The 23,302-nt window shown below is 40.0% G+C and overlaps 1 protein-coding gene across 8 annotated transcripts in view; it reads left to right on the forward strand.

The window, feature by feature from the left end:
- ppip5k1b (diphosphoinositol pentakisphosphate kinase 1b) overlaps nucleotides 1-23,302 on the forward strand; it is a 61,919-nt gene that overhangs the window by 32,625 nt on the left and 5,992 nt on the right. For 2 of the 8 annotated variants that reach the window (XM_038706170.1, XM_038706171.1), the window contains 9 exons: nucleotides 125-239; nucleotides 787-894; nucleotides 1,021-1,137; nucleotides 3,482-3,622; nucleotides 3,873-3,981; nucleotides 7,700-7,849; nucleotides 10,221-10,283; nucleotides 17,974-18,111; nucleotides 20,657-20,770. In XM_038706170.1, coding sequence (XP_038562098.1) covers nucleotides 125-239; nucleotides 787-894; nucleotides 1,021-1,137; nucleotides 3,482-3,622; nucleotides 3,873-3,981; nucleotides 7,700-7,849; nucleotides 10,221-10,283; nucleotides 17,974-18,111; nucleotides 20,657-20,770 — 1,055 coding nt within the window. Of the gene's footprint in view, nucleotides 1-124; nucleotides 240-786; nucleotides 895-1,020; nucleotides 1,138-3,481; nucleotides 3,623-3,872; nucleotides 3,982-7,699; nucleotides 7,850-10,220; nucleotides 10,284-13,873; nucleotides 15,109-17,973; nucleotides 18,112-20,656; nucleotides 20,771-23,302 lie in introns of those variants that run through there. The other 6 variants (XM_038706175.1, XM_038706176.1, XM_038706177.1 and 3 more) reach the window with 5 other exon arrangements.

Raw genomic sequence — 23,302 nt, forward strand, 5'->3', positions numbered from 1 at the left:
CTGAAGCACACACAAACTACATGTATTTAGGTTAAGCACATTAATACAGTGTGTGTGTGTTTGTGTATGTTTATAGAGATTAATGGTGTTGTGTTGACTGATAAGCCTGTCCCCTGATGTTCAGGTATTCTCGTGGCGTGATGTCTCCTGGTCGTCACGTCCGCACACGTCTCTACTTCACCAGCGAGAGCCATGTTCACTCCCTGCTCAGCGTTTTCCGCTACGGAGGACTGCTGGATGTACGCTCTAAATTTATCATCTCTGACAATTTGTTTGTTAAGCAATGGTGATGATGAATTACCAAAATAAGAGTAGATCTAGAAATGGATGCTTATGTTTAAAGTTGCCCCAACTGCAAGCAGGTAAATGTCCATATAGGACGGAGATAAATTTTGGAGTTGAAGTCCACTTGGTTGGTATAATGAATATATCAGCAGATTGGATTATAAATAGTCTGTAGTTCAACATAATACAACAAAAATATTTGATATTTGTTATATTAGTAATATAGTTTTGTCTCATAATTTACATACATTGTCACCATAATATATTTTCATACTTAAAATTTTAGCCACATTATAAATGTTATGGGCATTATTACCTCATTGTTGGTAAATACAGGCCAATGTCTCAAACATAACCCCTTTAGTTTCATGGTGTTGTGATTTTATTTTTGTCTTTGCACAATATCAGGTGGTTTATTTGATATGGGTGTTTGGTCATGTATGTATGTCTAAGGTTTGCATGTGTTGTGTGTGTGTGTGTGTGTTTTTGTGCATGTATCAGGATGAGAAAGACCAGCAGTGGAAACAGGCAATGGACTACTTAAGTGCTGTGACTGAACTAAACTACATGACACAGATAGTCATTATGCTGTATGAAGACAACAATAAGGTCAGCTTGCATAGAGCTTCATAACGGCAGTAAACGCATCCTTCTTATTTATATTGTCAGCTCTACCACTGCATATTTATGTATGGATTTCTTTATGTCTTTGTGATATGTCTGTGTCATGGACAGGACCCCTCCTCAGAGGAGCGTTTTCACGTTGAGCTTCACTTCAGTCCAGGAGTCAAAGGGTGTGACGATGAGGAGAACGTACCTCTTGGCTTCGGCTTCCGCCCAGCCTCCTCAGAGGTGTGTGAACTTGTGTGTTTGCCTTGCATTTTTTCCAGTACTGTACGGTGCTGTACCATTTGAATGGCCCTCGGTTGGCCTTCTAAAGTTGTGCAGTTTTTTAGATTACAAATCTTGAGACAATCATCTTTACATCAAAAAGAGCAAATCCCATAGCAGAATGTGTTTATGTTTGAGAAAACATACGGTATCAGTTTGATTTATTTGTCAGTTTCTGCTCCATCAGCAACTTTTTTTCACATCAGAAGATAAAATTGTGTAACTGTATCTGTAATGGGATGAATAATGTAGCCAGTCATCTCTGTATTTTTGTGGGTATTGGGCTGCCTTTTTACCACTGTCCCACTTTTTGGTGAATGTGGTTGTATCTAATGCCGTTTTTTCCATTACCAGTACCGACTCGACTCAGCTTTGGCCCACCGTCCTGGGTTTCCATTGCAGATAGTACCCAGTGATAGTACCCCTCAATGTAGCTGATTGTCATAGCAACACCATACACAACTGCCGCTTTATAATGTTCAATGCGACACAGACACCAGCAACCCACATACAGCTCTGCCTCTTGATTTTAAGTTGAAATGTTAATGTCAATATTACACATTAGCTGTGTTTTCCTCTGCCGTTGTTACTGCAGCGGTCTTTGTGACAGTGGGACCAGAAGGCTCTGTGAGCGGCTGGCCGGCCTCGCAAGCTCCTCCCGCGGTTTGCAGCAGGCTTCCCCGCAGCCACTTGTGGAGCTCCTCAACTCCGAAAACGTTCAAGCAGATTTTTGTTCGGCCATCACTTTCGTAAAACTGTCAATATTTGAAATCTACACAGTTGATTTCTCACCTCAAAACTTCTCAGAAGTGGATTTAGTGATGAAATAACGTATGAAAATTGTAAAATATAAAACTTTCTGTAGCTGGCCTCTGTCTGGCGCGTGAAATGATGACGCAGTGAATAGTAACGATTCTCTCTGACTACCAGCTGTCTGCTGTGTTTTCACATCACATTTTAGTATCGCCTCAGCTCGCTTGGAACCTCAAAGGAGGTTATACGAAAGAGTACCTGGCAGGTACAGGTACAACTTTTCCACAAAAAAAAACAAAAACCAAAAAAAGGAGAGTAGAGCTGGTACCATGCAATGGAAAGGGGCTTTTAATTAAAGATAGGAGCTCTCCAGGGGACCCAAGTTAAATACACTGACAAAATTATAAACGCAACACAACTGTTTTTGCCCCCATTCATCATGAGCTGAACTCAAAGATCTAAGACTTTCTCTATGTACACAAAAGGCCTATTTCTCTCAAATATTGTTAACAAATCTGTCAAAATCTGTGTTAGTGAGCACTTCTCCTTCTCTGCACATTTTCGAGCGGCCTTTTATTGTGGCCAGCCTAAGGCACACCTGTGCAATACCCATGCTGTTCGATCAGCATCTGGATTTGCCACACCTGTGAGGTGGATGGATTATCTCGGTAAAGGAGAAGTTCTCACTAACACAGATTTGTGAACAATATTTGAGAGAAATAGGCCTTTTGTGTACATAGAGAAAGTCTTAGATCTTTGAGTTCAGCTCATGATGATTGGGGGCAAAAACAGTGTTGCGTTTATAATTTTGTTCAGTGTAATTGCTGTGACTTATCAAGAGTGGAGGGTTTGCCTGATATTCTCTGCTTACATGTACACAAAGTGGTATGGTGATACATTCAGGTGTACTATGCCTTGCTGTGGGGTGTTACATCAATTGGCTAGTTATTTTAAGAAGTTAGTTGTTACTGTACAAACAAAATCTTACTAACTTTTTGACAAAGTTTTTGAAAATACATTCAAACATACAAAGAGAGTGCATGGTGAAAACATAACATCCAACTCTGCAAGAAAAAACATTTAAATAATCATGTACTGTCACTGCTGCTCAGTGCAGCAAGCATTTGTCATGTGCACATGTACTGTAATAAAAGCTTTTACATAATGGCGGGCGTACCACACTTGTATGCAGGTCATTATGTTGACCGACACATTCATTTGACTGTGATTAACTCTATAATAATACATTACAGAAACTTGACACCTGAAGCTCATGTTGTAAACAGATTGTTTTCTTCAGATCAGATTTTATAGGATCTTCCGGTGTACATTTTGCATATTAGTGAGGTAAAAACTAAAACTTCAGTTGTCACCGAGTAGGTAGGATAAAGACAAATCATTGAGTTCAATATATTCTGCTAGCCTTACAACATGTTTAATTCAGTTTGTCATGTGGAGCAGCTCAGGTGGGTTTTGCTATCCGTGCCTGTGCATGTGGTTCCATGGACAAGTATATGAAATAATTTCCTTCTTGTGTTCTCTGACTAATCAGAATCAAGACAAAAAGCCCAATCAGGGCAGTCTGGAGGACCTCTCCCAGGACCAGCCAGACCAGGCACTTCCTGTCTTTGAGCCAATCAACATCCAGCGAAGGTCCCCTATGATCCGCAACCGCAAGACTGGCTCCATGGAGGTACCAAACCGTTGTCTTGGTGTTTCAGGAGTGTAATGTTAAAACTGATCCTGTCTGTTTATTTATTTAAATTTTTTCCACTTGGTAGTTCTAGTCTGTTTTTAGTTGAGCATTTATATACTTTTCTTTGTTCTTTTATTTTATACCAAACGTGCTATGATTTTGTTTAAGTGAATGGGAGACATCACTTCCCTGATTTACTGTGGCATCCGTCTCAATCTTAACCCCTGGTCTCCATGGCCCCACTCAGGTCCTCTCAGAGACCTCTCCCAGCCAGTCCTCCAAAGGCTGCACATCCCACCGACTCTTCCCCTCCTGTTCGCGCCAGTCTCCTGAGATCAAACCAACCAGTGGCCTAGGTGGGCACCTCATTTGTGGTTGGTTGGGTGTGTGTGTGTGAGGGGGAGGAGGGGGAGGGGGGGGAGGGGGGGGGGGGGGGTGAGAGAGAGAGAGAGAGAGTGAGTTTATACCAACACACGCCGATCTCACAACACATTTATCTACAGCTGTCATCACTGATCCTCCCCCTCGTCACAAGCCCTGGCTGTGACTTCTCCCTCACCTTCCCACCGTTCCATATATCTCTCTCTCTGTCTCTCCATTTATGTTTTCTGTTTTTCTTTCCACCCCCCCCCCCTCCCATTTTTCCAACGGTCACATAGCTTCCATCCCAGCTTAGCTTAGCAGCAGCCAAACAGGATCAGACTCCAAACTATGTAGGCAAGAGGTCAATGGCCAGAGTTGCTTTGACAGCCAAATACAGGATCTCTGGTGTCACATAGCGTTCGAGCAAGTACCGTACCGTTATACCTGCTAGGTGATAATGTGACAACATAGGGAACATACTGTAGGTGTTTCTATCTCTTATTTCGGAGGTCTTTACAGGAAACAAACCATATTTCTGAAAATCAATAGTTACTAGACTCTAGTTACTACTACTAGTTATTGATGTATGTTTTAAATTGAATAATATTGCACAACGGACTTTTAAATATAACCTGTGTCCCAATTTTATGCTATATACTAATTTTAGACAGTATGTATTATATAATAACTGTCATAGTGCACAGTTTTTGTTGTTAGCATACAAAAAAATCAAAAAGCGAACTTTTTGTACCAACTAGACATTATACAATACGCCACCAATGCAATATTGGAAGGCTGCTGCCGAGTAAACAAAGTGAAAGCTATAGATACATTTTTAAATGTGAGTAGCTGCTTTCTTAGGGATAGTAATGTACATCAACAGCAGACTCAAAAATCAAGTATTTTTAAACAGTAAATACTGAAAACCTGCGTAGATTTAGTTTGTATAGAATTGGGAAACCTAATTATAATTAGAAATATAAATATAATTATTATTACTATGAAATAATTTGCCTTAATAACAATATAACAAATGTTCATTAAGTGTTTGATTTTAATTAATTTGAATCACGAACAAATGAGCACTTTCTCAATTTTCTGCAATTTTTCTATTAAAGAGGTGGTATTATGCTAATTTTCAGGTTCAAAACCCTATTTAGGGGTTGTACCAGAACGGGTTTACATAGTTAAAATTTTTTAAACACATTTTTTGTCATACTGCACATTGCTGCAGCTCCTCTTTTCACCCTGTGTTGAACGCTTCGTTTTAGCTATGGAGTGATACATCTTGTCTCTAAATGATCTTTGTTGGGAGTTTCACATGCACAGTTCCTAGTTAAGGACTACTAGCCAATCAGAAGCAGAGAAGGGCGGGTCGCGAGAAGCCGGTAAACCGCTTCGATTCAGCTGTAGGCTACATGTTGCCGAACAGCTTGGCAAGATAGACTGGAGCAAGAGTTTCAGAGTGGTGAGTTGTCACACTGTAACAAAAGTATCTTTCATCCATGAAGTTGTAACTGAGCTCTTTCTCTACACCACAGTAACAACTGTACAGGAGAGCTGTGTGCTGCAGCTCACTGTTTTTTCACCGGTGTTTTTGAGGGCGTGTCGGACTAGCAACTTGGCGAGCCTTATATGAGGCGCGTTTAGCTTCCATCTCTGTGACGTCACAGGGATGGAAGCGAAGTGGTTGGACTACTAGTGCTGTTTTCCAGCAGTTCAGAGCAGTGTTTTCTGTGGGAGATGGGAACTCCCTTTGGGGTGGACTTTGGGCTTTTTCACTATGCAAACCTATTACATGCACAAAAAAGGTATATAACTCAATAAAGAAGAGGGAAAGAGCCAAAAAGCATAACACCACCTCTTTAAGATATTTATTTTATTATTTTTATTGTTTCTCATGTTCTGATCCTTAAAGAATAGTTTAAAACCCGAATTAACCATCTGGTTACTTCAACTTTCATTCAGGAGCAAAAAACAGCCTTTAAACTTGAAAGATATAAGGATTTGACATTTATCATGATAATTATTGATACTGAATGATATGAAATTGTGGCAATTAGACATGAAGGTCTCCGTTATATATTTATCAGCTGCAGTATGGTACATAAACTGCAGTCTAAATAGGTTTTTAATGCTGTCTGGTAACCTCTTAACCAACATGAAACAACACAATCTCTTAAAAGTGTTGGCTTTTAAGCTCATCCTCCAGCAGAACCCTTTTTAGTGCTACAATGAATCCTCAAGTTAGTTGTTTGGATAGTTCATCCTGACCCCCTAATAATGTTCCAAATCGGCAGAATCAGAGGTCTTTTTACCTGTCTGATTGCCTCAAACTGACCCTAATGAAAGAACCCTTGAAGGACTCTTGTTTTGCTGTATGTACAGTTTCGAAAGGCATGTAACCTCCAACAATCTGCTAACATAGTGACACTTACACAAGCATGAAAGCCTGTCGTCTAAATCAAGACACATGGAGGAAACTATAAAACCATGAGTGTGAGAACAGGGAGTGGAGTCATTTTGTGGAAACAATTTCTGTCTCATGTCTTTCATTGGGAGTGTATCACACTCGGCTATGTTAGAACTGGTTCACTACTTACAGACTTTGTATTCAGTGCAGTTTATTTCTTTTTGTCTGCGCAATTAAGAAATAATTAAACTAAATGGATGTGTGCAGGAGTGGAAGAAAGCCTATTGTAAGTCCTTTCCAGTATGAAAAAATCTCAGATACAATCAAGCGTAATTGTAAACATCAGGCAAACAAAACAACGTAAACAAGAGCAGGTGAAAGGGCAGTATGTGTGTAGTGCTACTTATCTCTAAATGTGTTAATCAACCTGTCACTCAGTGCTTCATTATCACAAGTCTGAAAGCAGCAGTTAGTTCTGTGTTTGCGCGACATCAAAGGAGCACCATTTAAAGCCTCTGGGTATTCTCTGAGTGGAGCCTTTTTTTTATGTATAGTAAGTGTGAGGCTGCTGAGAAATCCCTCCATGTTCAACCCAACAACAGCAACTGCACAGGTCAAAGAGTAGCACAGCAGGTGTCAGGGACGACCTCTGTTAGTGAGCTGCTTTTCATACCTTCATACTGTTTTTATAGAACAGAGAAATGAGGAGTTGACACTGTCGACTTTGAAAATTATGTTTAGTGCCTCTTCTGTGTTGTCTGTAAACTCAACATCAATTTAAAATATTAAAGTAAAATATATGAGAAATGTAATGTATATGAGAATTGGCTAACTCACCAACAACTGCAACTTCAGAGGGTTTGTGCACAGCAGGGGTCTGAAACAAACTTTTCCACTCATGGCCTGTTCGTCAAGCCTCTGCTGTTTTTTGCATACAAAACACACACGTTCTGTATGCTCTTGGTCTTGTTGACACCTATGCACACATGCACAGGTCTCATAGATGCAATCACTGTTGTGAAAACCTTGTAGCTTGCAGGTCAGGTTTTGTTGTTTTCAGATTGTCTAGAAACAAATTTTAGTTTATCCTGAAAAACATTTTTTAAACTGAAGTTAAAGGATGAAATCACCCACACTGTAGTTACAGGGTTTTCACGCAGGTGTACATTCTTTGAAATGTACACACACTCATGCCAAAATCTCCCCATAGCAACAGTTTGTTATGAATAATGGCATGGTGTGTAATAAAAACTAATACTCATCCCGCACACCTCCCCCCCCCCCGGCTCCTCACACAGGCTTGCACTGTTCTGGTCTCTTCAGTGCCTCCGCCCTTGGGGTGTCCTGTAGCGCCCCCAACCTGCGGGACTACGTCCGCACGCACCACCACCACCACCGAAAACCACCCCTGTCCCCCGGCAGTCTGCCGTGCCAGATTGGCATGTTTGGTACGTTCACACCACCGTCTGTCTTCCCCCCAGAAAGGAGTTTCTTTTCAACTCAAGGTTCAAAATCTTTTCCTGGCTTTAGAATCTCTTCTCTTTTCTTTTTTTGCTCTCTAAGCTTCATATACTTTGATTTTGGGACATTCAGTGTTGTCATTTAAATTATTTTTTTCATCAAAGCTCACTTCTTTCTTCCCCTCGTAAAACAAACCAGCAATTTCAATCTGTTGCATCACATTTCTTGAGTGATTAATTCTGCAGTGTGCATGATTAGGTGACTAATTTGACAGTGGAAGGATTGACTGTGCAGCAAATGCTGAGCATGCAACCTTAGACTGTGTGATGTACTGCAGCTATTGGTGATCAGTGTTCTTTCAGATCAGCATGTCCACTCACTGATCACACCAATTTCTGCTCGGGTTTGAATTTGTTGAAATGTTCTCTCTCTCTGTGCATGTTGATTTGCAGTTCGTACCATATCCTCTCACAGGGAATTTAATTTCATAATCCACAGTAAATTATTTTTGTGTCTGGAAGCCAGAAGTCTGGCTTTTTTCATTAATCACAATATACGGTAATCCTTACATTAAGAAACTCAGCCTGTTATTTGGAACAGATATGTTTTCAAGACCCAATAATCCACCTTTTAAATAATCCTCAGTCGCATTCTCCCTCCCCACCGTTTTTTCTCAGTTTCATGTTGGTAACTTGGTAATGGTACAAGCAAACTGTTTTTACAGCCACCAGGGGTCCTTATAGCAGGTTTAATTATGCCAAACATCTGGACTGTATATCATTCTCATGGTCACAGCTGTTTTAGTTACACCAGTTTGTTCATTACTTTTAAATTAGGTTAAGTCAGCAGCAGATCATTTTACTAGCAAGTTATATGTATGCATATGGATCTGCAAAAACTGCGGGGATTTACTTTTGCCACTGCGGGTTTTAAATACAGGAGACTGAGCTGTTCAGTTTATCCACCGGGTGTCACTCTGACTGCAAAGCTACACACCGCCAGAATCAAACAGATGCTTTCCTTCCTCAGTTCTGTTGCGTCATGTTATGCTCTCTGAGACGTGAGGGTTTGGACTGACGTCAGTGCTGTTCATTTAAGGGAAGACAGGCTCCATCAGGACAACATGTTATTCTTTTTACTGGAAATGTGAAAGAAACTTCACCTCTGGTTTGAATTCAGACCTTAACATCAACACCACTTGTTATGTTTCAGATATGTTATTTTGAATGGACTTTTAAAACTGTTGTAATTTAACACTATTAATTATAGAAAAGTGGATATTCTGACAATCATTTTATGATCTTGGAAAAGAGACCAAGCCTAAACACCAGTGTTTTTTTTCATTAGGTTGGGTCAAGGCTGCATTGCTACTATTACCACTTAATGTGGCATAAGCTAGTTCTTTCAACCATTTGTTACTTACTTTACTTTAAACAAACTATAATCAATATTTTATTATTTATATACTATGGTCACATGATTACTTGTATGTGAAATGGGTCAGTTGTAGTGATGGGCCCAGAATTATCACCTGAATCTGCTTTTCCCCTCAACTCTACGGAGCCGGATTGCATCTTTCAGCTCATCGTTTAGCTGTTCAGTGTGCAACTTTACTTCTTTGGTTCACTGCTCTCATCTGCCTTGTTTTTAGCTGCAGCAGGCAGACATTTTCAGCAAAATAAAAGCTCTAAAGTCCCCACTGTACACTACCTGCTCAGTATCAAACTGCAAACAGATCCGTTAGATACTGGCTGGTGAACATAGTGGAGCATCTAACTGCTAAAGAGCCAGCTACTTCACCCAGAGACGGTGAGGAGACCAAAAGCAGAGCTAAAAGGAGAGTGAATATTTGACTTAAATTTATCCAGGGGCACATGAGTTTTGAATGGATTACACAAATGACAAATAATGTGTTAATAAGTGAGTTTAAGAGGTTTAACAAGGCAGATTGTCTTTATGCCAAGCTGCGCTAACCTGCTGCTTTCTGTTGCTTCATATTTACTGTACAGACACGAGAGCGATGTCAATCTTCTCATGTAACTCTAAAGCTATAAAGAAAGTCAGTAGTGAAGGAAAACAGTCCAAGGAAAGGAAGAAAAAGGATATTGGATTCTCACCCCTCCTGCATGTTTACTGTTGAGCCAGAACATCCATCATTTACTCCAATTACTCCACAAGCTTTCCATTCACCTTCACTGATAGCCTCTCCTCTTTCTTTATTCAGAGATGACCCTCAGTTTCACGCATATTGGTTGTCTCCCCCCTCCCCTCCCCTCATGTAAAAACACATACAAACAAACAGGCAGACACAGGTACCAGCAGTCCCAGTAATACCAGTTACCTTTCTTATCTCCTCAGAGCTGTTCTCTATGCCGGCAGTAAAGAGATTTTCTGTGTCGTTTGCCAGGCATCCGACTAATGGTATGTCTGCTTTTATTCAAGTTTATTTCGACACTCCTCCAGTTTTTCTTATCTTGCATGATCTTTTTGTGGGAAACATTTCCTGTGTTTTCTTTTTTTGGGGGGGGGGGGGGGGGTGTTGACGTTTGGCTGCGGTAATTACATTGAACGTCTCCACGATTTTCAAATGCTAAAAATTCTGAAGGAGTTTCTGTTTCACCACGCACCCTCGGTGTTTGTTGTACCTTGTGTTGTTTTCAGCTCTCACCTCTAACAGCACCTGCTCTGCCTGCTCCTGTTTAATTTGCCTCTCTGATCCTGCTGTTTCTTCAACGGATCAATGTATGTGCCTTAAGTGAAATATATCTGCTGCCTCAGATATATTTCTTCGTGTAGGTGATTATGTGCACATATCCTAAGAGATCCTCATCTGCACTTTTTTTGTTAGTTTAAAATCATTTATTCTGGTAATTTCTTAGTTTGGGCTATATATAGTCTGTTTCTCACCCAAGGACAAAACAAGGGATTGGTGTGTTTAACTGGAATTATTCACTTATACCAAATTAATCTTTATTCAGCCTATTAATTTAATTTGAGTTAAATGTTTTTGTATCACCAAAATTGACTTTGTTCATCAAAATTTCAAAAATGCCCCAAACTCTCAGATTTCATCTTCTCCGGTGTGAGCATTTGGTGCTTTTCTCAGTTTCTATAAATGGCAATGGATATCTGTACTTTTTGGGACCATTGGTCAGACAAAACGAGACATTTGAATTCATCGTCTTTGAATTTTTACACATTATAATGGGCATTTTTCACCTTTCTCAGAAATTTCATAGACCAAATGATTCATGAAATAAAAGATAATTTGTTGCCTATTAATCAATAATGAAAATAATCATTAGTTACAGCTCAATAAAAAGATCCTTCTTGTTAATTAAAATCCCACTTGACAGCGAGTGTTTGCTGTACCTGTTGTTTCACACGGTAATTCACTGGTAAAGCCAAGCTGTGGATGCCAACTGCCTACTGTAAATAAGAAGTTCATCAGTATTAACAGCTAATGTACAATTTGCTGCTTTCACACATGGCCCGAGTCCATATGTGAAAAGGTGTTATTTTGTCTTCTGTCTTTAATATGGTCATCTGTCACTGGTGAGTATCCTACTAGCTCAATGCAGAGTTTTCTTTTGGAAACAGCAGCTGCTGGGAGTTGAGTTCTTGTTTTCTGAAAAGATTTCTTGTCATTGTTAAAGCTGCAGTATGATGAAACACACTCTTTACGTTTTTGAAATGTGTTTTGAGACAGTTTTGTATCACCACTGTGTATCAGTCATGGATGATCTCACTTATGGCTGCACAACGCAGAACTGAATGCAAGCTCTGAAAGGTTATTTGGATATGACTGAGTGGTATTTATGATTTAGATCAATGGCTCAGGAACAGCCCGGCACGTGTTGGCCGTTTGATTAGTGCTGTCTGTACATCAGCAAGAGGAATTACATGTCATCCAATCACCAGGATCATCTGACGTGATGACGCAGAATGACAGCAAGTGTGTGGACAAACCACTGGGAACCACAGTTATGTGTGTTTCACTCCAGTTTGGACTGTAGTAGCCTGTGTGGTTTGGCTTAGTATCTGGTATTAACTTGAAGATCTCAAGAAGTAATAAAATGACGTAACTAATTATTGGAGGGTTTTTTTGTGGTATCCTTACTTTAATTAGAAAGAAGGGTTAATACAATATATACATTTTGTGTTTTGTATCCCAACACATTTAACCTAATTATGCAAGCTGGTTTTCCTGAGCTTTGTTTCTATAGTTTGTTTCAAGTAGTCTCAAATTCAGTTTATTTTGTGACCTGCAGTTATCTTGTTTACCTATTTTTACTGTCTTTTTATTGTTAATAATATGTAATGATGATACATTATTAAAGAGTATACTTTTAGACTTTCCTAAAATACTGTGGTAGTTCAAAATGGCCATTATACACATATTTTAAAGATAATTATGATTGTGGAAATAAAACGACTGTACTTTTAGCTGTAGGAGGCTTTGGTCACTTGGGTCATCATTTGGGTCACATTTTTACAAAATCAATGCAAATCACATCTATTAATTAAAGTTGAACTGGAACTTAGAATATTTAGACATTGGTGATAGAGAGATTTTTTTAAGAATTTTAAATCTAGTTATTAGCTCATCAGGAAACCTATTGTGCTCACTGAGAAAAGTAGCAACATACCATGATGCTCACTGGAGAAAAGAACCATCACACATCTTCTCTCACTCATAACTTTTTTTTTGCATTGCACAGTGTGCTGGAGAGAAGCAGAATGTATTCTGTTTTTTTCTGGACTACATTTTTGAAGATGGTGTGCTTGAACAGTATTATTGATGACTGTAAGGCCTTGCAGATTGATTCTGAGTCTTTAGTCTGGGCAGCAAAAAATTTAATGAAATGCGATTGTAATCGGATTTCTACAGATGCGTCTTATGCTGCATTCCAGACTGCTCGGAACTGGGAAATTTCCAAGTTGAAATGTTCGACTTCCGACCTAAAAGCGTTCCAGGGGCATGGTGGTGCATGATGCCGAAAGTGAACAAAAAACATGGCTGACCGTGACAAACTCTTCAAGTGTACACACAGTTGCACTCTCAGCAGTGCCCTTGGTGGTAATTAAAAGGATGGCCGTTTTAATGAAAACAAGTGACATAAATAGCCTGTATGCAACTGTGTACCCGTCAGTTGTTAATCTTCAAAAGTCAGTTAATGTTGTTGCCTATACTACCTAATGTTTTCAAATTTTGTGTAAATTTTTAGTATTATACCGAATACTGCATCAGACCAGCTTAGCAGAATCCATCCTCCATGCTGTCAAGTGACAGTGCTGAACTCCTCTGTTTCATCAGACGAACTCCGCTACGAAGGAGTTTTGCACCATGACATGACAGCTCGTTTGTTTGGAGAGATGATGGCTCTCTATTTCTCATGCTTTCATGTTGGAAAGCTGCCTCACCAGCGTACGTAGTTAACTGACTGTGTCGTTACCACAGCAACCAAGTGGGATAGGTTGGTGGTGTCTGGACACAGAAATCCGACGTGATCACTTGCAAATAACCGTGCACAGTCTGTCTTAAAGATCTGGAACAAAGCCTAAGACCGTCTGGTTCACATGTGTTTTGAAGTAGATCTGTGTCTCTGATGTGTTTTCACTGATTCCTTTTAAACCTGTGAGGTCATAGATTAATGAATACTATTGACCACTGCTGTTATATTTAGTTTGAACTCTGTTTGCTTTGAAATGGAGAAGGGTGGGATTGTGTCAGTTGTTTGTGTGTGGTCGAGCCATACTGTTGTGCTCAGGTGTAGTTAGTCTGCTTCAGTTATAACTCAAAGGTCAAGACCTGTATTGATCAAATGAAGTCAGAGATTAAAACTTAATGAATAAAGAAATTCTTCATAGAAAGTACAGACACCCAGCTCTACATATACAGTCCTCCGTCCTAAAGCCACTCTGCTGTTTTAGCTCTGTGCCCATCTTTTGCACAGCTCCTATCACACCGCTTCTCTTCCTCTCTCCCTGCTCTGCCTCTCGTCCCTCAGAGCCCTCAGACGAGCTCCATGTAGTCCATCTGCTTCAGGGGCTTCTCGCTGAGCCAGCCCTGCGGGGGTTTGCCCCCATGGCTGGGGACGGGGCCGTGGCCCACCACCTGCGTCACTGTCCCTACCATGACCGCCTCCTCAAGACTTTGCTAAATTCTGGTCAGGAACTCCAAGAATCCCTGCACGGTCAGCCTCTGCAGACCCCTCTCACTTACTTCCTGTTGCTTCCTCTTACTCCCTCTAGCCCCCTCTAGCCAGTGTTGGGGCAATTGGGACACTGTTAATGCCAGCTGAGCTTTGCATCTACTGCAGTCAATTTTTTTTTTTTAAGTCCGGTTTCCCCCCTGTGCATTCATTCTTTTTTTTTTTTTCTATTATTTTGTTACATCTGCAGCCCTGCTCCATTTCATGTTGTCATCCAGGTGTGAACATGTTCCTATTCTTCTTTGTTATTTTGCATGTCTGCTAGAGGGTGTACTTGCTTTGAAAACAGGAAATGTCCATTTTCTCCTGCATACTTGCAAAGTCACAGTGAAATGAATATCCTTGATCCTAATGTGCCACATTTCTAAGTGACACTGGATCTGTGGGTGGGGTGTCATTACGAGAAGGATTTGATCAGCTCAATGAGATTTTATTTGGCCCCTCAATAGTTGACGTGGTTTACCGAACACCTCCCTCGCCTGTGTTAGATATGGGGGAGGTGAATGAGGGAGAAATGAATAAATTATGAAATCGAAACAGGTTTTGCCCACTTAGATCCAAACACACACTTCTGGCTCCTAATATATGGGGGATTTTAGCTAATTACCATTTGTTATACTGTGGCATTATTTATTGGTGAATGTGTAATGTGCTGGTTTGTGCATATTTATAATATTGTGTATGTGACAAGAAGATGTCATATTCTGTTCCTTTTTAACATCTGGCCAAGGACAGCTCCGTTCTGCTGATAAAGGAGCATTATACCTGTAAAATGAACTAATGAAATAAAAATAAATAAATATCTTCAAACTAAGTGCAGTTTTATACAATAGGAGGGGTTAGCAAGTTGTCTAAAATTACATTAGATTGGATGAATGATGTAATGGTCATGTGATGGGTCATTAAAAATATGTTGACGTTTTAAGATAGTAGACAAGAATGGGAGAAAATGGACATATCTTGCAAATAACAAGAGATAACGGAACAGTTTATACAATGACACAAGATTAAAAGATTCTTTACATCCTGAAGTCTGTCCCCAGTCCTTCCTTGCACATGATTAGACACCTTTTGTGCCACTTTTGGAACTAGAAAAAGGTATAATATGGCAAACTTTAGTCATTTCAGCAAAATGAATCTGCACAGGGAGGACTCATCGCTCGACATGCATGCTGGACGGACACTTGATGACCAGCCAAACAAACCCTTCTATGGAAGAGTTTTAGGCTTGTCCAACTGTATTGTGTGCATGCTCCATCCTGAGCAGTGAGTATAGAGAAAATCTAAATAAATGCACTCAAAACTGAGCTCTGTATAAGAGAGTCAGGTGTTGATGGCACCAACTTGGCCTTTGCACCGGCGAGGTCCTGACTGGGCATTGCTCTGTCCACCCCAGCACTCTGAAAAGTATTTCCTGGCCAAGTGGCAGATAATATTTGAGCATCTGTTGAAAGATTTGGGTCATCATCTCGTTCCTCATTTTAATTGGCTAATTAATTTGTGGCCTGTTCACCGATTTTTGTAAAGTGTTTCTGGAGCACGTCTTAGCACGTTGTGTCACCTAACAGTCAGCAGTCAGCAGAGATGACTGTCCGTTATAAGTTATAGATGTTTTTATTTGCTGCAGGCATCGAGAAGATTGAGATGTGTTGCTTTGTCACATTGACTTTCCTGACTTTATTTCTTTGCTCTGTTAAATGTTACTGTCTTTCCTGTCCTCCTGTCTTCGTGTTTGCCTGTGTTGGGAAACGGTTGAGTGAGTGGTGCAGTGTAGCATCAGTGTTTTCTGCTCCCACTGCATCTGGTGTGTGAGCTGAATTTGATATCCACATAGAGAGGCTACAGCAATGACAGGGAGGAGGGAGAGGCCATAAATGCTGTCATGTTATTTTTATATATACACGTCCTGCTTTAGTGTGTAGTAATGACAGAATGAACAGTTGAAGGTGAGGATAAATGTCACGTAGTGAACCTCAAGAGAGCACATCTGCTGAGGCAACAAAATATTGACTGTGAACAGAGTTTGACAACTCTTAAATGATTTATAACTTTCTTGATGTCCATAAAAGGTTTTGTGGTATTTACTGCACATGAATGATCCCATGAGAAGCATTAACACGAAGCAACTCCACTAAATCTTGGATATGAATATTATCAATGGGGAAACTCATATCTTGGCCCGTAAAGGCCATAAATGGTTCCTGTAGATTAAATGCTGACTGCAGTTTGTTCCGCTTGTGTCGTTATATTAGACACATTGTTTTAGGGAGTAGCCGTGGAAGAATCTTTTGTCATAGCACATGAGTCCTGGAGAAATGCATGGCTGACCAGCATGTTCTCTGGAGATATGGATGGATTGGAAGCACTGCTTCAACCTTCATCCATTCCCTTATTTTTCCTCATGGTATCGCTTCATCATGGTGTTCTTTGGCAACTGCGCTGAATCACACTGGATTGTATTTGCTTTAAGTTTGTTTGTGAAAGTCAGCTTGCCTTAGCACAGTAATGTGAGTGTTTAGAAGTTTTGTTTCTCAGCACATACACAGAATTTTTGACATTTTTTAAAAGAAAATATACAGTACATGAATTATTTAATGTATTCATACAGACCAGCCCAAAATAAAATTAGATAAACGGACTATAGAAGGAAGATAAATATTTTAAAGATAAATATGTACAACAAGATTGATTGCAATCACATAACAATCCTACACAGCACAACTACAGAACACAATCACTTTAAAAAAAATTAAATCTACCTTTTTTACGATACAAAGGTTGCGGTCAATTCACTTTCAATCCATTATCTAGTAAAACTAGATAAAATACTGTAATACAATTTTTTTTTCCTGAATGACAAATGTCTTTTAAATTGTCCACCTAATCATTAGGTCTACAACTCGCACTCTCTCTCAAACAGGGACGTGTGCCACCCCTGAAATCAGACTGGACATCCCAGGTGCCACCCCATTGTTCTAAACTATGATTGCTATCTGACTAATGCACAGGACTTTAGTTTGCACCAACTATTTGACAAGTATTTCTGACTGTGCATTCATTTCTTTTGTATGTAGCCCACTTTTGGAGGTACAGTTTCCTTTGAGGACTGAAAGAATATGGTCTAGATTGGTTTATTTATCTTTTAAATAACAAACAGGAAAAATACTGTAATGTTAGTAATTAAAGTAGATATGAGAAATGGTAATGCTGTTTCGATGTGTGCACGCATGTACTTCATGCCACCCACGCATAAGTCAGTGCCCCACCTCAGCCACCCCAGTCAAAAAAGTGCCACTCCTTTCAAGGACACTTCAGCAGGCCAGATAATTGTTGTTCAGTGGCTTGTTTTTCATTCCTATGCTATACATTAGTCTACACCAAATCGCTTTCCATACAAGTCATGTGCTTGACTTTTGTGTTTTGGTGATTTTGCACTTTAAATAAAACTTGATTGATTGACTTCAAACGTGCATACTGTATATATGTTAATGAAAACTTTTTCATGTGCTTTGAATTAGAGTGAATTGGTCCACACCCTCTTTTAAATAATCAGAACATCCCATTTTTGTTCATATGGTCTTACTAACCAAAAACAGAAATTAACAATATTTTGTTCACATTAATTTTGGCTGGTAAGTTTGTGTAGTGCTGCTACAGTCAGAGGCCAGACAGTAGGTAAACTATACCAGCCAATAATCCTTACAGTAGCCTAGAAGTCTGTGTGGCTAGTTAACAAATAAAAATGACTTACAAATTCTGGGATCTGCTTGTCAAGATGACATTGAGAGAACAACCAACATGCACAGAGAGCTGCAGTATCATAACTTCTCCTCTTTTCCTGTCTGATGGACAAGTGGTACGATCTGCTGTATTTCTGTCTGTCCGGTCTGCTGCAGGGTTCGAAGGCTGCTCCATGGTGCCCTCTATCTACCCAATGGAGACACTGCACAACTCGCTCTCTCTGAAGCAGGTGGACGAGTTCCTCAACACGGTGTGTGAGAGCAGCAGCGAGGCCCACGCCAAAACCATGAAAGGTAGGCTTGTATAGTGAAGTAGCAATTTGTTTGGTTTAGTTCTCCACTAGTTACAAAATGCAGACAAAAGCTTTGTTTTGGGAGAAAAAAAGTTCTAGTGCAGCAAATATTTTAAAGATTGTAATGTGTCCAAAAGTATTTGTAAAAATTATAAATTTTATCTTCCGAAGCTGAGCTCTTCTGCAAGATATGTGTTTTTATACCAATTTATTTACACATCAAGTAACTTTGATGAATATTTTTCAGATAAATATATTGCACTCTTATTTGGACACGTGTTGTGTTGGCTCTGTATTCCAGCACATACAGTGGGTACGGAAAGTATTCAGACCCCTTTAAATTTTTCACTCTTTGTTTCATTGCAGCCATTTTCCAAAAATCAAAAAAGTTCATTTTATTTCTCAGTAATGTACACTCAGCACCCCATCTTGACAGAAAAAAACAGAAATGTAGAAATTTTTGCAAATTTATTAAAAAAGAAAAACTGAAATATCACATGGTCATAAGTATTCAGACCCTTTGCCGTGACACTCTATTTCTTCTGATCATCCTTGAGATGGTTCAACACCTTCATTTGAGTCCAGCTGTGTTTGATTATACTGATTGGACTTGTTTAGGAAAGCCACACACCTGTCTATATAAGACCTTACAGCTCACAGTGCATGTCAGAGCAAATGAGAATCATGAGGTCAAAGGAACTGCCTGAAGAGCTCAGAGACAGAATTGTGGCAAGGCACAGATCTGGCCAAGGTTACAAAAACATTTCTGCTGCACTTAAGGTTCCTAAGAGCACAGTGGCCTCCATAATCCTCAAATGGAAGACGTTTGGGACGACCAGAACCCTTCCTAGAGCTGGCCGTCCGGCCAAACTGAGCTATCGGGGGAGAAGAGCCTTGGTGAGAGAGGTAAAGAAGAACCCAAAGGTCACTGTGGCTGAGCTCCAGAGATGCAGTCGGGAGATGGGAGAAAGTTGTAGTAAGTCAACCATCACTGCAGCAATCCACCAGTCGGGGCTTTATGGCAGAGTGGCCCGACGGAAGCCTCTCCTCAGTGCAAGACACATGAAAGCCCGCATGGAGTTTGCTAAAAAACACCTGAAGGACTCCAAGATGGTGATAAATAAGATCCTCTGATCTGATGAGACCAAGATAGAACTTTTTGGCCTTAATTCTAAGCGGTATGTGTGGAGAAAACCAGGCACTGCTCATCACCTGTCCAATACAGTCTCAACAGTGAAGCATGGTGGTGGCAGCATCATGCTGTGGGGGTGTTTTTCAGCTGCAGGGACAGGACGACTGGTTGCAATCGAGGGAAAGATGAATGCGGCCAAGTACAGGGATATCCTGGACGAAAACCTTTTCCAGAGTGCTCTGGACCTCAGACTGGGCCGAAGGTTTACCTTCCAACAAGACAATGAGCCTAAGCACACCGCTAAAATAACGCAGGCTTCACAACAGCTCCGTGGCTGTTCTTGAATGGCCCAGCCAGAGCCCTGACTTAAACCCAAGTGAGCATCTCTGGAGAGACCTGAAAATGGCTGTCCACCAACGTTTACCATCCAACCTGACAGAACTGGAGAGGATCTGCAAGGAGGAATGGCAGAGGATACCCAAATCCAGATGTGAAAAACTTGTTGCATCTTTCCCAAAACGACTCATGGCTGTATTAGATCAAAAGGGTGCTTCTACTAAATACTGAGCAAAGGGTCTGAATACTTATGACCATGTGATATTTCAGTATTTCTTTTTTAATAAATTTGCAAAAATTTCTACATTTCTGTTTTTTTCTGTCAAGATGGGGTGCTGAGTGTACATTACTGAGAAATAAAATGAACTTTTTTGATTTTTGGAAAATGGCTGCAATGAAACGAAGAGTGAAAAATTTAAAGGGGTCTGAATACTTTCCGTACCCACTGTATATGTAGTTTAAGTCCTGACTTTCACCTTTAAGCGTGTTTTGAGGCTGTTCAAATCCTCACTGGTTGAACGATCCCCCAGTTTTAGGAAAATATGGGCAGAAAATTGTCTTCTACATACACACACAGGGACGAGTTTATTTTAGAGGCTAAATTTTGGGGATGCTTATGACTGCACAAGTCATTCCCCTGACCTCAATCTATTCACGTCATTCACTTTCTGAAGACCAGAGGGAAGGTAAAAAGTCTAAAGGATGAATTAATGAGTGAATGGCACAGCATTATTAGGGAAGTTATCAATCGTCAAGTCCCTGATTGCAAAGCATTTGCAACCAAATATTAAATATGATGACTATTTGAGTTTATGTGAACTTCTTTTCTGTCCCTAAAATTGAGCGACTAATTGCAAAAAGGGCTACAATTCCTATAATGTTGTTCTGGTTTGGATGTAAACACCATATTAATGCTGAACGTCGCCTTTGGCGCTTTAACGCAGTCATTGTTTTGTTTCTAATCAGATATGCTGGAGTGGACTAACTCAACTAACTAAAATATTAAACACTGCACAGTGGTTCTATGAATGACATTTGGAAACTGATCTAAATATTGTTTTGTCTGTCTTATCTCCAGCCCTCTCCAGCCTGTTTGACTCTCAGAGTCAGACGTCCCTCTACAGCCCTCAGCAGCCTCTTTCCTCCTCTGGATCTGAAACATCTCTTCAGCCGCCAAGCCAGCCTCTGTGGCGTGAGTGTTTAAAAGATATTATGGCAATGTGCAATATGTAGGCTTACTTTTATACTCGTGATAGATAGGTCGGTAGTGATTTGGTGCTGGAAATTAAGACCAGAAAGAAGTTAAATCTAACTACAGTGAAAGGAAATACTGTTGTGTGTCAGTCTAACATATATTTTGATCTATATACACAGCTTTATTTTTTGTGGGTTATGTTTAGATTGATTTATTGTAAAATAGAAAAATAAGAAACCGATTAGAAGAACACCCTTTCTGGCAGGTAATACCTAAATGTACCTATCACTCTAAATAATTTCATGTGTTTAGTGGTTATCAGTTTCAGATTCTGCCTTTTAAAAAAGGCTTTTTATCCTCAGTCCTTCCTTTGGCACTGTGCAAATGAGTAACTGTACAAGAAAGAAGCAGAGTGATGCTAAAAAGGGCAATGCATGCTCAGGCCTTCCACACCTTCAGCATGACCCGCATAATTTATCTGCAATGACCTAGTGGTTACAGATTGTAACTTTATCATAAACATAATCTCTCCCCACATCAGCTGAAAGCCAAGTGTCCTTGAACCAACCTCAGAACCAGGGCTGCTAATGATTATTTTCATTATTTATTAATCTGTTGATCATTTTTCAATGAATATATTGATTTTTATGTGGAAAAGAGCTATAAAGCTTTGCTCACAGCGTGTACTGCAGAGTCGTAGGTGCTCCTTGCTGCAAGATGAATCACTGACAGTGTTTGTGAAAGTGACCGCACACTCAGACCATAAAGATATGATCCGTTTACCCCAACGAGAGCTTTAGACGGTGCTTCATCAGGCTCATGAAAAAGCGATTCTTGTACTAATCATTGATGGCATACTGTGTTTTGGGAGGGGGTTTTGCCCTCAATTTATTTAGTTTTTATATTTCATATTTTTAATTTCCCAGATGTCTTTTAGAGTCAAAGACTGGACAAACCAAGATATTTCATTAATTATAATATGTAGCATTTGATCTAATAAATTTATGAGAATTAATACCAAATTATGAATTTTAATATTCAGAAAATATTAATTCACAAAGCTTCTCGTTTCGCGGGCTACCACCCGAGATTCCGTTCGCCCAGGGTCTTGGGATTCCCTGGGTATGGTTAATAATTTAGACAATTATTCACTAGTGATAAGTTGGTTAACAATCGCTCAATTATCTTAAATCAGTCAGTCAGTCAGTCTCATATCGAAGGGGTAAATTATCGTGGCAGGAACTTGGAGTTAGGCAACACACACACAATTCCTTTTGATTACAGTGAAATTTATTAGCTAACTAAGGTGACATAAAGAAATACGGTTAAATATACATCAAATAAATAAACAATGGCTAAACAGTGAGAATGTGGGCTCTATTGTGGGAGAATTTGACTCACACGGGCAGCTAATGAACGCAAGCTATGAGTTTTAAGGACTAAAGATAATGGACTAACAGACTATTGGACATCACTGATCACAGAATGCCTTGGTTTGCATGGGTCCCCACGCTAGCTGCCCGATTCCTGGCTTTCTGCTAGGGAATTTACGGGGGTTCTCCGTGTCTCGAATGAAGAAAAACCCTCAAGTGTTGACCGTCCTCGGTCTGGCAATTAGGCTGTTCTTTCAGGTGTCCTTTGTTACTGTTGGCGGCCCACGTGGCTGAGTCCGCCGTCAGTGGGATTAGCTCGACGAATAAAGCTTAAAAGAACTTGGTCGTTCTTCAATTAAACTAGTGTAACTTAACGGACTGATATATATATAAATAATAAGAATAAAAAGCAAGTAAAGTTGCTGTAAACGAGGGAAAGCTGAGGTCGCGGCACTTGGCTAGAAACGAACAAAGCCTTAGTTGCGCCGGGTCGAACATCTTAGGGTGTTACAGGGAGAGGGAGCACGCTGGGCGCGTGCCGAAGCGCAGTTGAAGAGAACAGGAACAAGAGAACAAGAGACCGAGACAGCGTGGGTCGCTGCTTTTGTCTGTTGGGGCGTGGTTCCCATAGGGCAATCCTTTGTTTCCCATGAGGGAGGGCTTGTTTCCAATTTCCCGAGAGACCGTCTTTCTTTAGACATATTAAAAGTTAATCAAAAATCTATTTGCGCGTATTGTAATCAAATATCTTCCCACAATCAAACCTTAATTGTCAAACGGTTGTACCGTTCTTAGTTTTAAGCACTTGATCAAAAGGAAAACAGTCGTCAGTAGTTAGACCTTAAAAGGTTAGCATTTCATAGGAATCACATCAGAGGAACTTAACTAGCTTTCTGGATATACTGGCTGTTACACGTTCTTAGAGAAGCGCAAGATACGCAAATGGCATCAGATTATGGACAAGATAAATACAGAGTGACATTTATACATTAAACGGCATTTCAGACAATGGAATGTAATACTTATTTTGTCCACTTGGGGGAGATCGGGTTACATGAGGATAGCTTTGATTAACCCTAAACAATCTCTTGCTCAGGAGCTGGGGAATTTAGTTATTTAACCTTAAATTCGAGCTGGAAAATTGCTCGAGTAGTAT

The sequence above is a fragment of the Micropterus salmoides genome, unplaced genomic scaffold, assembly GCF_014851395.1.
Source record: "Micropterus salmoides isolate LMB-PRFRI ecotype aquatic unplaced genomic scaffold, ASM1485139v1 Ms_hic_scaffold_8, whole genome shotgun sequence".
NCBI lineage: Eukaryota > Metazoa > Chordata > Actinopteri > Centrarchiformes > Centrarchidae > Micropterus > Micropterus salmoides.